The sequence below is a fragment of the Monopterus albus genome, unplaced genomic scaffold (genome assembly GCF_001952655.1).
Source record: "Monopterus albus unplaced genomic scaffold, M_albus_1.0 scaffold385.1, whole genome shotgun sequence".
Taxonomy (NCBI): domain Eukaryota; kingdom Metazoa; phylum Chordata; class Actinopteri; order Synbranchiformes; family Synbranchidae; genus Monopterus; species Monopterus albus.
Window position 1 is genome coordinate 162,047 of NW_018128265.1, and position 15,902 is coordinate 177,948.

Here is a 15,902-nt window from a genome sequence, read left to right on the forward strand (position 1 = left end):
CAGGGGGTGAGGGCGGCGCAGGTGCCCCGGAGGAGACAGCAAGCCACGGAGGTAAGCCCGACGTGAATGCGTCTGTGCGTTTTCATTGCCTTCAGATGCTCCATAAATTTCCGGGGCTAAAAGCATGCAGGGAAAAATTGCAATGCATTCAAATGCGACAAAACATTAACGAATGAGAATGAGAATAGCTGCACATGAAAGCAGTTTAGGAATTTCTTGTCTGCATTAGTTTCCTAAGTCCGTAACAAGAAGGGACAGTCAAGTGTGTCTTTAAAACCACAAGCAGCTTGATAATAATCATGTAGTTACAGATCTCTCCACCTCCTGAGCTTCCCACTGGTCACTTTCATGTGTGGCTCATAATGAAACATTTCAGGGTCGTTCCTCTGATCGCCCTGCCTTACGGTGACCTGGGGCTTTTAGACCGTTGTGGACATGTCTTAATTTAACATCGCTGTTTCAGTAAATGGATTAAATAAAAACAGAGTCATTTGCATAAAGTAATCTTTGTAATTGACTTGTTGGGCTCCATATTCCAGTCAAACCTGTGTTTATGCCTTTTTAAATTATTTTTTGAGCTGCATTGCAACATTAACGGTAGGCTCCCATGTAACATCACAGGCCTAAATGGACGAACACGTTACCAGCATGACAACACACACCTGCTTTGTCAGACGGGTGGATCCAAATTTAGAAATCCAGGTGAAATAAAGTGGCTGAGCGGATGTTGTGGCTTCCTGATATCAATTATAAGTTGAGAAAATAAGTATCAAACAAAAAACACAACTGGGAACAAGAGGTTAAAACGTGCACAACGTCCTGTGAGTTTAGTTTCATTCCTGCCTGACTCGGATTTTCTTTTCTTCTTGTCATTGATACAGCAAATGTTTCTGTGCAGAAAATAAAATGTTGGTTTTGGGATAAAAATTCAACTTAACAAGTTTATATATCAATTTATTGTAGTGGGTCAAATTAAGGTTCGGACTTTGTCAGTAATGTAGGACTGCATCACTGTGTGTAAATGAATAAGAAATTATTTGAAGCATTTACTTTATTCACAGTATTTATAGAATGTGCTGTAAAAATGTTCAGATTTTTCCTAGAAAAGCAAATTTTAAACCATTTTTAGGAGTCACTGTTGCATAGATATTTGTAGGTATATTTTTAAATAGTAGATTATCATCTCCGTTTGTGTGTGTGTAGGTTTGTGGCCTGTGTGCTGGAGCTCTGTGGTGTGTAAATATCTGAGCATGTCTGCTGTAAAATATCAGCAGCGGCATTTTAAAGATGAAACCAGATGGATCTTTTACTGTTTGCCTGTGTCTGTGTGTTGAAGATTGTGTCATTCTCTGTAATTTCTCCTATTTATTTATTTTTGAAATGCTAAGCATCGACATATTTACAATTTAACATGTTGTTAAACTTCAGTCGATGGGCCTGAATCTCATGTTAAACTGCTAAGCATAGTGATCCAGCCTTAAGCCACTTTAAGTTATTTTTATGACTGTATTAAAAACAGTTGTATGGCCTATTTTTAGATGGATTATCACCGAAATGTCATCTAATATTATCCAAACAGAGACTTGAACCTTAGCCGAGACAAATCATCTTCAGTCGCTGTTTGTTTTCTCAATTTTCTAGGATAAAAAAGGAATCTCTGGGAAGCAAATTCCAGCAGAGAGGAGGACGTTATATCAGCGACACATCCGACCGTCTACCATGCTCGCCAAAAGCATTCTTGAAGGTAACAGGGGAAAACGCATCTGGCATTAACAGACATCCTTTACAGTATTTCTGAGCAGTAGAACTTAGTGGTGTTTTCTGTTCCTTTTTGTTCTTCCACTGTCTTGGTTTAACGCTGATTAAACTTCAGTGTCTCCTGTTGCTTTTCTCAGGTTTCTCTTTTTTCCTTTAACAGCAGTAAAACTGTGATAAGGGCTTGCTAACATCTGTAACAATGTCTTGTTTTTGACATGTAATACACTGAGCAAACATCATTGTCATACAACGATGGCTCTATTGTCAAGTATGATTAGTCATAAACCAGACTGAGAATTCCCCCCTGTTGCAAAGTTGCACATTTGTCAGTGCTGTGAACATTTCTGTATGCACGCTTGACATCAGGCTCTAATCCAAAACACAGTGAATGTCATAAACCTTGAATTAAATGGGGTTTCTTTTAACGACAGGATATCGTCCAATGCAGTCTGACCCTTTCCTCGTGGCCAACCCATCTCTCCCCCCACCGCTGAGCGATCGAATGAGGAAGAGAAGGGCCTTTGCTGACAAGGAGCTGGAAACCGTCATGCTGGAGCGGGAGTACAAAGAACGAGAGCTGATGGAGAACAGCCAGGCGGCCACGGCCTCACTCATCTTCCCTAACAGCATGGTCCACCACGCTGCTGAGTACAGCTCCTACAAGACAGCCTACCCACCAGCAGCTCAGGTCGAGCCGCAGCCCAAAGAGCTGTGCAACTTCCTCGGCCCTAACCACATGGATCTGTCCATGCAGTACCCCAGCAGCTCAGCCAACGTTGAGCTCATCTCCTCTAACGTCAGCGTGGCCACCACGTACCGCCATTACCCGGTGCAGCCTCCACGAGGCAGCTTCATGATGTGGCCCTGTGGTGCAGCCAACCTGGGTGACGCCCTGCTCTATCAGCAGTGCCTGTTCAATGCCACGGCAGTGCAGAACCTGAAGCCAGGTGCTGTATGGGAGCCCAAGGTGATGCCTGCTGAGAGCCAACTGCCAGAGCAGGAGGATGCAGCCGCTCTTGCCGCTAAGCTGGAAGGATCCCGAGCTGCTGGACTGCAGGATTCATCAGATCCTGACCGTGCTGATCCCAAACCCCCGGCTGTCATCCATAGAGGGCAGAGGGAGTGCTCAGCCTTCTCCCCCCCTAAGAGGAGCTTCGGACAATCCTTCCCCAACAACTCTCATTCTGAAAACTCCAGTCAAGTCTTAAACAAGCTGAGCAAGGACAGTGCTAAGCTTTCCATGAAACTCAACTCCTTTCACTCCCTCATCCAGCACTCACTGAGTGAAAAACCCGGCAGCAGGGCCGGGCCGGAGCTCAGGGCTCCTTACTGCAAAGAGCTCATAGAGGAGGCCACCCGCAAATTCAGGGAGGGCTCCACCAAGGACATTCAGCCTGTAAAACTCACTGACAGGTACGGCAGGGATTTTCTGTCCAAGCCTGTGGGGACCAAGATGGCATCCAGTGAGTCTTTGTCCTTTTCTGTAGAATCCATACTGAAAAGACCCACACCTGCTATGAGTCAAGCATTCCATTAACTTCCATTAAGTGTCTTTTCTTGCACTATAAACAACAGGTTTGTCTCAGCAGGAGAGCATTTCAAGTTGTGGTTTTGGGGTCACATCTTAAACACACAGGCACTGCACCAGCTAGAAATGATTTTTTTCCCAGTGTAATATTTATGTACAGTATATTATATTTTACATGTGCATGTTCAATAGCTTTATTGTGTAGAGTATTTAAACATTATCCCAATGTTTTCCTCATCTCAATAAACTTTATGAGACTGAACTCTCTCCATAAAAAGTCTTGTATTTAATCTTATGCCCAGGTTATGAACTGTGAACTTTAAATGTGAGCTGGTTTTTTGTTTAGGTCAGAGGTTAGTCTGCACCGACTAATAAAACACTGTGGTTGTATGTCTGTAGCAAAAACAGTCAAAACCATAGGCGGAAGAAGAAGAAATAAGTGTGGCACAAATGTTGAGGAGAGTTTTTCTTGTTTAAAATGTTTATATTTTAATCATTAATTAATAAAAGCAAGTCTGACTTACTTTAAAATCTCCTTTAGGTTTTAAAAAATGTAAAGGTTTCAAAAATGTTATACATAGTAAAATTTATAAAAATAAATGCAGGGCATGTTTGGAAAAGTTATTACAGACTTAAATATCAAGATAAATTCTTTAACAGGATACAGTGGACCAGGATGAAATTCTACAATCATTATACATGGCGTATTAAAAAAAGTAAAATTATGTGATAACAACAGACCATGCTTAATGACACATTCAGGCCAAATAGTTTAGCTATTTCATATTAATTTGGAGCTCAGTTTATTGTGACTTAATGTTTAAACCCAACATTTTAAAAACAAATCTAGTGAAAGTTTTTATTCTTTAATCTCATGTCAGTCTTTGCAATATACTGGGACATTAAGTGGCAGTATCTTGATAATGTAAATGTCACAGGAAATATTTAAGTTTCTGTAACAAAAGAACCTAAATCTGTAAACTCAGAATCACTAAAAGTCATTTAAGAAATTTCACATTATTTTGTATATTTGAATAAACAGACATGATATGAACGAGGTGCGGATGTAGACAAAAGTGCTCCTCATGGGTTGAAACATGATATCAGCTCATAAATCAGTGAGCAGCATCAGCTCATTCGTTCAAGATGCATTTCTCCACTCATTCCTTTCCAGTTACGGACTATCAGTACAGTGTGTGTTATACTATGTCTTTGAATATATATATATATATGTGTGTGTGTGTGTGTGTGTGTGTGTGTGTGTGTGTTTGTGTGTGTGTGTCCATGCTGAAAGGTTGCTCCAGACATGGGTTTCACATGAGCTTCAGAACACTGACCCGTGCAATAATGAATAAGACCAAAGGTTAAAAAACGTCACTAATCTCTTCTTTCTGGCACAAATGTTCACATTTCATCTGTGTGAATCTGCAGCCAAACCACTCTACTCACTGACTAAAGCTTTGTTTTCCTCTCATATTGCTTTTTTCTTATTCACTCTTGAGCATAGAGAAATCTCATGCCAGGAGGAGAATGTACATGTGCGGCTGTATCCGAAGGTCCTATTGTCGCTGCTGTAACTGGACTTGTGCTGGTGATTAGAGTTTGTATGGCCAGAAAAAGATGACATCACTTTAAGTGGCCACTCAAATAATATTTCATCTGCGTGTATAAGCACGTTTCAGTATCTTTGTGAGGAATAATTTCAGTTTTAAACCATAGTGAGAATTTTTGCGTGGGTCCTCACTGTTTGAGGGTTAAGGCTTGGTTTTAAGGTTAAGGTTAGAATGAGGTTTTGGTTCATGATACGGTTTGAGTTGGGTTGTTGTGATGGTTAGGGGCAAGATAACAAGGATAAAGTAATCAGATTCTCTACTTGGCCTAAATAAAAGTAGCAATACTACCATCCATTCAAGATGCATTTCTCCACTCATTCCTGTCCAGTTACGGACTCTTGGTACAGTGTGTGTTATACTATGTCTTTGAATATATATATATATATGTGTGTGTGTGTGTGTGTGTGTGTGTGTGTGTGTGTGTTTGTGTGTGTGTGTCCATGCTGAAAGGTTGCTCCAGACATGGGTTTCACATGAGCTTCAGAACACTGACCCGTGCAATAATGAATAAGACCAAAGGTTAAAAAACGTCACTAATCTCTTCTTTCTGGCACAAATGTTCACATTTCATCTGTGTGAATCTGTTTTTAAAGTAGAGTCCTACATAGATAGACTTCAGACATGACTAGCAACTCGTACCTGAGGCAGCCTAGACTCGGACTTGTGAATAACAAATCAACTGCAGAAGACTTTCAACATTTAGAAGAAAGTTTAGGTTTTACGATCCTCTGCGATCATTTAACGCATCACAGCGCGCGCCTCGTTAATACAGATGTGACGTGTGCAAACGCAACACCTACAAGCTGTGCTAATTAGGTTGCTGACGGGATTGACACAAGGTGTTGTAGAATTTGGGTATACGGATTCCAAAGCTCATGGGCTCAAGAGAAAACCATCCTCCTGTAAAGAATGTGGGGGAAAAGATAAAAGACAACTGGTTGACCATGGCGTCCATCTGGGAAGCTCACCCAGAAAGGTCAGCGTCGCAGTTAGCCTGTTAAAGCTAACCCGGAATTAGCATAGCGTCACGTTAACGTCACTGTTGTTGTAATGTCAGGTGTGTGGGCTCGTGTCGGAACGAGGCTCCTTCTGTTTGTAGCCACACAGACTTGTGGTTCATTGTAGCTGCACTCAATTTGGCCGCTCGTCAGCATCAAAACCTGCCATAATACACAAGAGTGTTGTTTTTACACTTAGTTTTCTGTGTAGATTGAGGAAACTAAATATAACCACGGACGGATTGTGACACAATGAGGCCCAGGGCAGAGACATTAAGAAGGCTCCCCACTTCTAACATAGAAACAAGACACTCAGCCTGAAAGAGACATGGTTTCTTTGTCTTCGTGATTATTTTGCATGCTTTAAAAGATGTTTTGCATCTCTTTGCGGTTGCTTAGCATCTCTTGGTGGATGTGTTGTTTCTCTTTGTGGGCATTTTGATTTTGATTTTTGATTGATTTGATTTGATTTATTCATTCAAGCATGCAAAACAGTTGATATGTCAACACATGTAATTTCACACATATCCAACAATAATAATCCAATATCAATTTACTTATACCTAGTACATGCTTGAACGGAGCAGGAAGAAGTCAGACTTAACTTATCTAGTCCTACCCCATGACATCATCTTACAACTTTTAAGTCCTAAGCAATATCTCTACATAAATAATTCTCTTCTGCACCACACAAGTAATATACTACAGAATTATTACAGAGTGTTAACATTCTACATAATTACATTCATAGATAATTATCTTCTACGCCACACAAGTAATATACTAAAGAATTATTAGAGTGCTAACATTCTTACCCCACACCCACAATGTTCCATCTGATTAATCATTAAACCTGTTCTTGCATATATCTTGATTGACACATACCTTTATACTTATGTTTAAACTCATCAATTCTAGTACTATTTTTTATGTCCACATTTAAATTATTCCATAGTTTTACACCACTTATGGAAATACAGAATCTTTTTGGTTGTACGTATAGCATGAATTTTTAAGTTTAACTGACCCCTTAAATTATATAGTATAACAAATTTTGCATCTCTTTGTGGTTGCTGTGTGTCTCATATTGGCCATTTTTTTTTGTCACTTTGTGGGATATTTTGCAGGTGAGCTCCTGGGGCCCTGTGAAATCTCAGTTTTGTACCCCATAGGCCTGGTCAGTAATCCTTCCGTGGAGATAATTCATGAGTTTTGGAGGCGCTGGTAAGGCAGATGCTAGTATGCTAACAACAACAAAACTCAGACAAAGTTAGTAGGTGGACTGTGGATTCATTTGTTTGTCAGATCTTATATGATTGTGACCATCATTTTATGTCACTGGGCTTAGGTTTACATTTGTGCATTTATTTTACATGCTACTGTTTACAGTGATGCTATATTAAGATTATGTTTAGGGGGATTTTACATGGTTTAAGTTACAAATTTTACACTAAAGAATAGTGTTTTATGGGAGGGACGCAACACTTTCTTGGCTAGAATGAGTAACTGGTCTCTGTATGGGTTAAAGTGATGATGCATGTTCATTAGTGAGCTTTAGAAGTGCTGCTTGGTTGATTTTATACCTTTGGATGCATCTAAGCTAAGTGTTTGTATCTTGTTTCTACTTTTTATGCTAAGATAAGAGAACCATCTGGTGGCCGTAGCTTTGTATTTATTACTTCATCTTTAGTCTTTCTCTCTTTAGCTACTGTACAGGTCAGTAGTATCTTCTTGTGTATCAAGAAAATATAAAACAATTTTCTCCTCCTCCTTTTTATACACTTTTGTGTAAAGATAATTTCTGCTAAAGGTAATTTATTTACACATTTTGCCAAAAAAATGAGAGAGTCAGCTTACGAGTGATAATGGCTGATCAACTTCATTCGCTGTTGGAGGCTGATGCAAAGGATGAGAATATAATCTAGTAAAATTTAAGATTTGTATTTATTTTTTTAAGTGAAATGGTATATGTTGTTTATGACCTCCAATTTGTGACACCTGTTTTGGGTTTCATGTGTTTAGCTTGTACTGCATGTACATAGACACATTTTAAAATGATTTTTGGGCATTTTGCCATTGTTTACAGGAGAGAGTGACAAGAACGGCATGATAGGTATTACATGTCATCGGTATCTGGGCTAGATTCAAACAAAGGATGTTTTGGTTAGACTTGTATGATACAGTATATGTAAAGACCCACCTTATCCTTTTAAATCCCACTCACCCACGACTTGGATGCTTGGCACAAACTCGTACTAAGCAGCCAAACACCGTTCAAACTCGCTGCACTTTAAATTCTAATGGAGATCCCAGAGTTTCCCATGATACTAAATAAGTCGAGCTGAATTTTGGAAAAATGTGTCTAGATGATACACAACACATCTAGAATTTTGGATAAAAAAGCACAGCCACTTGTTTGAATGTCAGACAGTGAAGAATCAGATAATTTCGCACTTATTTATTATCCATGTGATTATTATCTTTATGATGAGCTTAAAGGGGAAAGAGGGAATTACAATTGACACCCTCTCCACAAGTTAGTACTGTGGCAATAATTCCTTTTTTCCCCTTAACTCTGTCAAAACCCGATATAATAAGAGCACAAGGAAGACATTGTTTAGTCTATGATTTAAGAGAGAGTGTGTGTATACATGAATACATCTCATTGTGTGTGTGTGTGTGTGTGTGTGTGTGTGCATGCACAGCCGCCCCGACAGCAGTTGGCTGCTGAGCAGGAGGTGACAGTGTTTGTCTGCACTAACCACCACTGATAAGTATCTGCTGAAGTCCTTATGGCCTCAAGTGTGAGATTTAACATGTCAGCAGAGTGAACTGGATTGTTGACTCATCCCCCTCTTCCACTCACCGTCCTCTTATCAGCACTTAGCATTTTTTTTGGGGTACGCAGGTGTCGTTTGCCATTTAGAGACTTCATTGACTTTCCTTCATGCTGTGATGTGGGGAAAAGAAAAACAGGGACACCCAATGTGGTCTGGGAATTTCATGTTTTGTAGCTCTTGTTTCAAGACTCACAAAGACAACAGAACATAGGTCACAGGGTCTTCCTGTTGTTGCACAGGCAGACTAATGTGTTTAATGTCATGAAGGTGCACTTAAAAGGACCATACCAGTGATTTTGTTTTTCTTCACGTTTCATCCCATTCACAGTGTGTACAGTGTTCTAGCTGCTCTGTAGACCTGTCTGACAGCTTGGTGGAAAAACTGAAAAACACACTTTAATCAGTAAAAGGTTTTTACTCATAGATTTCTATAGTGCACGAGTGTCTGGCCACTACCAAGTGGTTTGTTTGGACTGCATGACTACATGCTCATCTTGCAGTTGCCAGTGCTTTTTGCTCTGCAAATGTTTTGCACAGCAGCTTATTTATGACAGAGATATCAAGTTATGATTGTGTCTTCAGCTTTTTCAGACTTTCATTGTGTTTTAATGAGCTGTGGCTCACGAGGTAGGGCAAGTCGTCTTCTGACCAGCAAGTTGGTGGTTCGACTCCCGGTCTCCCCACATGCCTAAGTGTCCCTGAGCAAGACACTGAACCCCAAATTGCTCCCGGTGGCTTGACTAGCGCCGATGTGTGGCAGCCTTGTCGTCATCGGTGTGTGGGTGAATGGTGTATAATCTCCCTGTAATGCGCTTTGGCCAGTGCATAAAAGCGCTATATAAATACAGTCCATTTACCATTTACAGTCCAACTAACATGCTCTGAATCTCAGCTGAGCTGAAAACTGCTCTCCGTCACCCTCAGTGGAGCGCCACTGCTAAAAGCTAGTTATTTCTTCAGTGATGATACAGTGAGTCGATATGGTCAGTTTCTGTTGGAAGAGATTTGTTTGTGCATGTACTGTACACAATCACTAACCTGCTGAAGTAAGATGGTGAGCATGGTAAATCTCACCACCACTGCCTGTTAGCATTTAGCTCAATGCACTGCTGTTCCTTAGTACAACCCCAGTGCTACTGGCACACCTGTAGACTGCCTGTGTGCAGAGACGGGCTTGAGGAATGGTTCAGTAGGCATTCATATGGTTGAAACTAAATTCCAGCTAAATAAAAATGGTGTGTTCAGCGAGTAAGAAGTATGGACTCCCCCTGCAACGATACAACTGCTCCATTCTTCTCCTGCCCTTCTGCCCATATAGCATTTGGCTGCCCTACCAGTGACTGTGTGGTTGGTTTATTGTGTTCTCACCAAGTTGTCTCGACCCCCAACACACTCACACTCACCCACACTCATGAACCCTTTTCCAGGTGCTGAAGCAAGCTTTTCTACCCACTGTTGTTGTCGTCACGCCAGTAACTCCCAGCCCATCTGATATGCTACAGTCTTTTTCACATTAAGAATCTATTAAGCACCACAAACTCAAACACACACACACTGAGTTATTTTGACTCTAGGAATAAATGGCACATGCTGTGTTTTACATTGGTGATCAGCGGGCGTGAAGGAAAGGGTAGGCTTTCTATTCATTTTCGCTTGTGTTGTTTCTCTCCGTCTCTACCAGCAGCATGGAGGGGAACACTGGACAGTTCCTGCATTCTTTCTCAGCACCTTGTAATCCAATAAGAAATGTGTAGCACTGCAGCTTTTGACAAGTAGCTCCCACTTAATTACCATGTTGTTGGGGCTGACAGGCCTGGGGGCCGATAGGGGCAAAATGCTGTTGGATCCTTGCTGAAAGACAGCTGGGAATATCCTGAGAGATGATACATTCACACTGGAGTTTGTTGTGTTTCTTGGTTATGCTGAGGAGACAGAAAATGATCTCGTCCGTTTAGTTTAACCCTAATGACCTATGTTTTCTGTTGCAAAAGTCAGCTAGCTTCCAAATCTGAAAGATAACAGCAGGGTACAGTTGTGTTTTTTGGGTGGGAATATTTGCGTGGAGTTTCCACATAATCTGACTGAGCTAGATACTGTTGACGTTTTGCTACAAGTGGCAGTGCTGCAGCAAGACAATGGCAAGCTGGAAAATTAGGGCAATACAAAAAGGCATTCTGAATTTTCACAGGCTCCTTTCAGACATGGTGCCTGTGAATTTGTGGAGCTGCTGTGCCCGAATTCATAACCTTACTGGGTACTATCTCACCCAGCATCACGTGAGACAGGCACAAAGCAGGTGCTGAAGGTGTGATTATACTAAACAATCCAAGAGCTACCTGCTACATTTACACTACGTTTTGTTGTTTGTAAATTACTTGGGTAATTTTGTCCCTGATGTGCTCACATGTTGCTGATCCTTACAGTGGCTGTAGCAATTAGCTTTTTGTCTCATTAGCAGAAAGCATCATTAAAAGTTGAAGGTTTGTTTTGGACTGAGGATCTGTTGAGTCAGTGTTTGTTGTTGCTGTCGTATTTAGATTTGCCCCAAAGCAGACCTTCAGGCCCTGTGTTTATTTTCCATGGTTCCATGGTATTGGGTTGCTGTATGTGCGGAGGAGTGTGTGTGTTTAGTGACAATACGCCCTCATAAAATTTGCACAGTGTCGGTAGTCGGGTTGTATTCTTTGTAAAAAAATAATGTGCCCACATACAGTTTCTGTGGCACATTTATATTGACGTCTACAGATACCGTAGTTCCACCAAAACATATAAATATACATTACCACCGACGCTTCCAACATGGTAAGGAATTCCTTCAAAAGGAAAATATGATGCTTTATATTTGCTGGCAGGTTGTGACTTTGGCTCCATTATAACACTGACAGATATTTCCAAAATCTTAACCAAGAGCTCCGAGCTGCCTAAATGTACCAATACAAACCGTTCACTCTCATTCAATCAGTACTTATAGTTGTTAGGAGTCACTATTGTAGAGAAATAGTAAAAGTTGTTTTACTTTGTCAACTTGCACTTCATTGTTTTCTCCAAGACATACTAGCAAAAGCTCATCAGTTATATAAAATTGTCATTCACAAGAGACACAGTGGGATTTCGATGATCTCTATCAAAGAGTATTGCATCTCATATTCACATGACAGCGGTGGGGGTGATTAATGAGTATCTTAAAAGCTCTTGAATGTGGAAAACGAACTGACACACTCGTACAGAACAACCTCTGATTTGGGAAGCTGCATACTCTAACACAGGTTTAAATATAAGCTTTAATACTGAAATTATGGCTGCCTCCAAAGCAGCTTTATCATCATACCATTTTATATTCAAACCTCCAGTCTGCTGCGTTTACACCTACACAGGCCAAAGTTAACACAGTCTGTCCATTGTTGCCTGAGAGTCATTTCAGCACCTGTGCTCTTGTTTTTGTTGTTTCAGTAGCTGCCAGCAGCACCTTGTACTGCTGCTCAAAGTGGGAAAAGAGATGTTTTTGCAACATAAACAGACATTTGGAGCACTAAAGGCAGCTGAACAGTGGCTCAAAGTAAGCAGTAACTCTGGTTGACAGGTCTATAAAATAATCACCCTATTCAGCCTGGCCAGGGGGAGAAGCACCAATGAAAGAGATTTTGTTTTGTAGGAGGAGAGATTATATGACCTCTGTACACTGTATTTGTCTTTGTTTCACCCAGCTCTTGTAAAGACAGAACAGCCCCAATAAGCCCCTGTCGGTTTGCAAGTAGAAGGTCTCTCGTGTGCTCTGGAATAATTTTGAAACATTCACGCAAGGATCAAGGAGAGAGGCAAATTCAGCCACTTCAAATCCAGATGATAGTCACATTTGCAAGTTTATGCAAATAATTGTAAATCTTCGAACAGCCAGTGTTTGGAAAGGTGAACCTTGAGAGAAGAAGAAGACAAAAGCAATCATCCTTCATTCATTTGGCGTCTGTTTGCACCGGCAGTTTGTGTCTTTTAATATAATGATCCACTTATCTTATGACTGCTCCTTTGAGATGTTGTCATTGGCCAAAACGTCATTTAAGAAACTTGTCTTTATGTAGTGACTTGTACAAACATTGCCATCTTCTCCACCTGCCGAGCTTTCGCAGGCAATTTGCCAGTCTAAACATTCATGTAAATGCTATGGAAAAATGCTTTGTGTTGCATTGCCACCCAAAGAAAATAGCATGATCCTCTGCAATGTGCTGTCACACTGGGCTGTGCACACAAATGTTATTTGTGTCAGGGTTGTTGTTTTTGTCGCCTTCTGCAGGGCCTTTGGTTTTATTTATGATACTTTGTGTCTGTGGTATGAATGGAACAAGGCGCTTGGTTGTGGCTATTGTAGCACTAACAGCAGTGCAGAGGTTGGTGCAGATGGCGCTGCAGTAATTCTGTTAACACTGTGCTAAATGACCGCTGCACCTGGCTCAAAATTACATGAGTAAACACCACAATTTCCAAGGTTAACACTTAAAAGCTCTGTTTTGCATAGGCCTGTAAGAGTGGATTCAAATGTGCACTCCTTATAGTACTGTATGTATGACCTCCCCTAGGCAAACAGAACATCTGTGTTTACAGGCATGGTGTTGTTGTTGTTTGTATTCCTCAGTGAGAAACAACACTCTAATAACACAAACATGTCTATTTTTTAAAAACTTGTACAACCTAGTTACATTTTCATTACATTTATAGGCTGAAAAATCTCTATAGAAACCTGCATCACAGGATACATTGTCATTGTTATCTAATAACAAGATAAACCAATAAATAATCAGGTGATCAGGCAGTCCTCCCCCTCCACTAGGGACTGAACATCCCGGTTTGTATGTCTGCATGGAGCAGAAATGGAAAAGCAGATGAGAAAACATGAGGGAAGTTCTGGGGTTTGCAGGTTTAAATTACTTTCACTGACCTGTTTTTCCAGTGCCAACTGTCCTTCTATAAACAAAGACTCTGTCATAATAGTAAAAAATACTTAGACCAAAACAAAAAATCAACAATACGTTGGCTAATCTGTTTACATGACACAGATTGGCTGAAGGTTTTAATATTCACATAAGAGTTCACTGACAACACAGTAGTCTGTGTGTGCAGCATTAAAAAGAGAAAGGTTTCACTTACTGAAACTGTTGCCACACAATGGAAGTGGATGAGCTTCTTACAGCTGGAAAAACTTTCCATAAAACAAAATGTTTCCTGACAGCACCAGAAAGATTTGGGAAAAGCATTCAGCTTTCTTTTTGTTAAATATACGTATCACAAGTCTTTATTTACTGCCACCTAAATGCCCCATATAAATGTATGTAAGACACAGACTGTGTAATCACATTGTCCCCAGCTTGGGATCTTTGTGGTGTCATCCCCCATCTATCTGTCTACAGCTGTGTAATAAAGGCAGAACACAACCAGATACGTTCATGTAAAAACACTGTTCTGTGAAGACGAGGATGTGCTTGCATGCATGGATAGATTAGTGAAAGGGTCCGCCGGGCACAGGCCCAGGGGGCCTTTCAGTGGGCCCCTGGAGCTCGCTTGCAAAATACTGTATCTCAGAAACAGAGAAGACATTGCCATATGGAGACACCAAACAGGGACAAAATGATGAAAAATGTCCCAAAAGACACAAAACATCTGCCAAGAGACACTAAGCAACCGCAAGGAGATGCCAAAATAACTACAAATAGGTGTAAAATGAATATGGAAAATGACCATAAAGAGACACAAGAAGAGCATAAAAAAATGCTAAATGACTACACAGAGAGACAAAACATCCACAGAGATGCTAATCAGCTGCAGCAAACATGCAGCTATAAGCATAAAACAAACATGTTTCTCTCAGTCTAGGTGGCTTGCTTCTATGTGGGATGGTGGTGGTGGGGGGGGCTCTGCACGGGACCCATTTGAGTCATAATCCATTGATGCTTGCACAGTGTGTGCTGTTTGTGTTGACATTTGTCAAAGTTGCTTATTATTAACATTTTTGATAGTTGTCAACTTTTGGCTGACCAAAGGCCTTTAGAAGAAGTTTCTGTTTGGGATTTGTCTTTTAAGTCATTGGCCTTATATTTTATTTGCTTTTAGTGACTGCTGAAAGTGAGTTTTCCTTGAAAGGACAGTAGAATAAGGTTATACTGGATGGTTTTAGTGTGTGGGACGCAGCTACACTGAGTCATCAGTGTCCTCGTCATCCAGAAACCTTGACAGTGACTCTTAAAGGCCAGTTTCAGCCAGTTTATTTATAGCAGCCTCTCAGTCTGAGTGGCCACAGAGATGTCTTATCATCTCCTGCGGGCAGCTGTCGAAGCAGTATATGAAAGATGGATTTAATAATGCTTCCTTAAACCAGCAGTCGCACTCCAGACGGGAACTTCCTGTGTCTGCGTGGACATAGTGAGACACTTACTGGTCCACAGTCGACTCCTCTGGAGGGGCTGATGGTGCTCATGTGTGAACGGAGTTGACACCATACGCTACTATTAATATTATAGTTAATTATTTTCTGTTACTTGTTAAACATCGCACATGTGTACATGCTTCAAAACATGACACACGTCCAGTGGCAATGCAGGATGAAGAGTAGCTAGTGTTTATGTAGTGTGGTAGAAAAATAAGGGTGAGACTGAGGTTTATGTCTCAGAAGAACATCTAGATTTACATCTTCTTTTTTTCTTCATATCATCATATGGTCATGAAGCCAGAGACAGACAGTTATCACCCGACTCCACTGAGCTGTGTGGCTGCTCTCAGCTCACTGATGTGGATTTCTGCTCTGCGGCTTTGCTGTTTGTGTTCACTCTCCCTCTGTGCCTTGTTTTTGGCTGCAGCAGGCAGCAAGTGAAACAAACTCCTATGCCAACTGTTAACCAACAGACAGTCAAAGTTAGGCACTTGCTGGTGAACATAGTGGGGCATTTAATGGTTAAAGAGCCCAAAATGTCCCCAGGTGTCTGTGGAGACAGTTGACATTCAGCGTTTTTCAGCAAAATGCGCCGTGTATCCTTGAGGCCAAACAAACATATAGAAAATGTTGAGCCCATTTATTGTTTCCTTCCATGTTTGCTTGCTGCCTGGCTTCTTCTGTCATGCCTTTGCTGGTGTGTTGCTGCGTGTTTTGACCTGATACCACCACCTGTAGATCAGTGGAAGA

At 40.9% G+C, this 15,902-nt stretch overlaps 1 protein-coding gene and 1 long non-coding RNA gene across 2 annotated transcripts in view; both read left to right on the plus strand.

The window, feature by feature from the left end:
• The window catches only part of dmrt2a (doublesex and mab-3 related transcription factor 2a), a gene marked incomplete in the record, with an annotated part of 4,457 nt that extends 1,056 nt beyond the window's left edge, over window positions 1–3,401 (plus strand). The window contains 3 exon segments of the mRNA XM_020585928.1: window positions 33–51; window positions 1,642–1,744; window positions 2,190–3,401. Coding sequence (XP_020441584.1) covers window positions 33–51; window positions 1,642–1,744; window positions 2,190–3,295 — 1,228 coding nt within the window.
• A 2,310-nt stretch (window positions 3,402–5,711) lies between these two features.
• The window catches only part of LOC109951427 (uncharacterized), a 49,646-nt gene continuing 39,455 nt past the window's right edge, over window positions 5,712–15,902 (plus strand). Inside the window, exon 1 of the long non-coding RNA XR_002273600.1 lies at window positions 5,712–5,875. This is a non-coding gene — a long non-coding RNA (uncharacterized LOC109951427). The remainder of the gene's footprint in view (window positions 5,876–15,902) is intronic.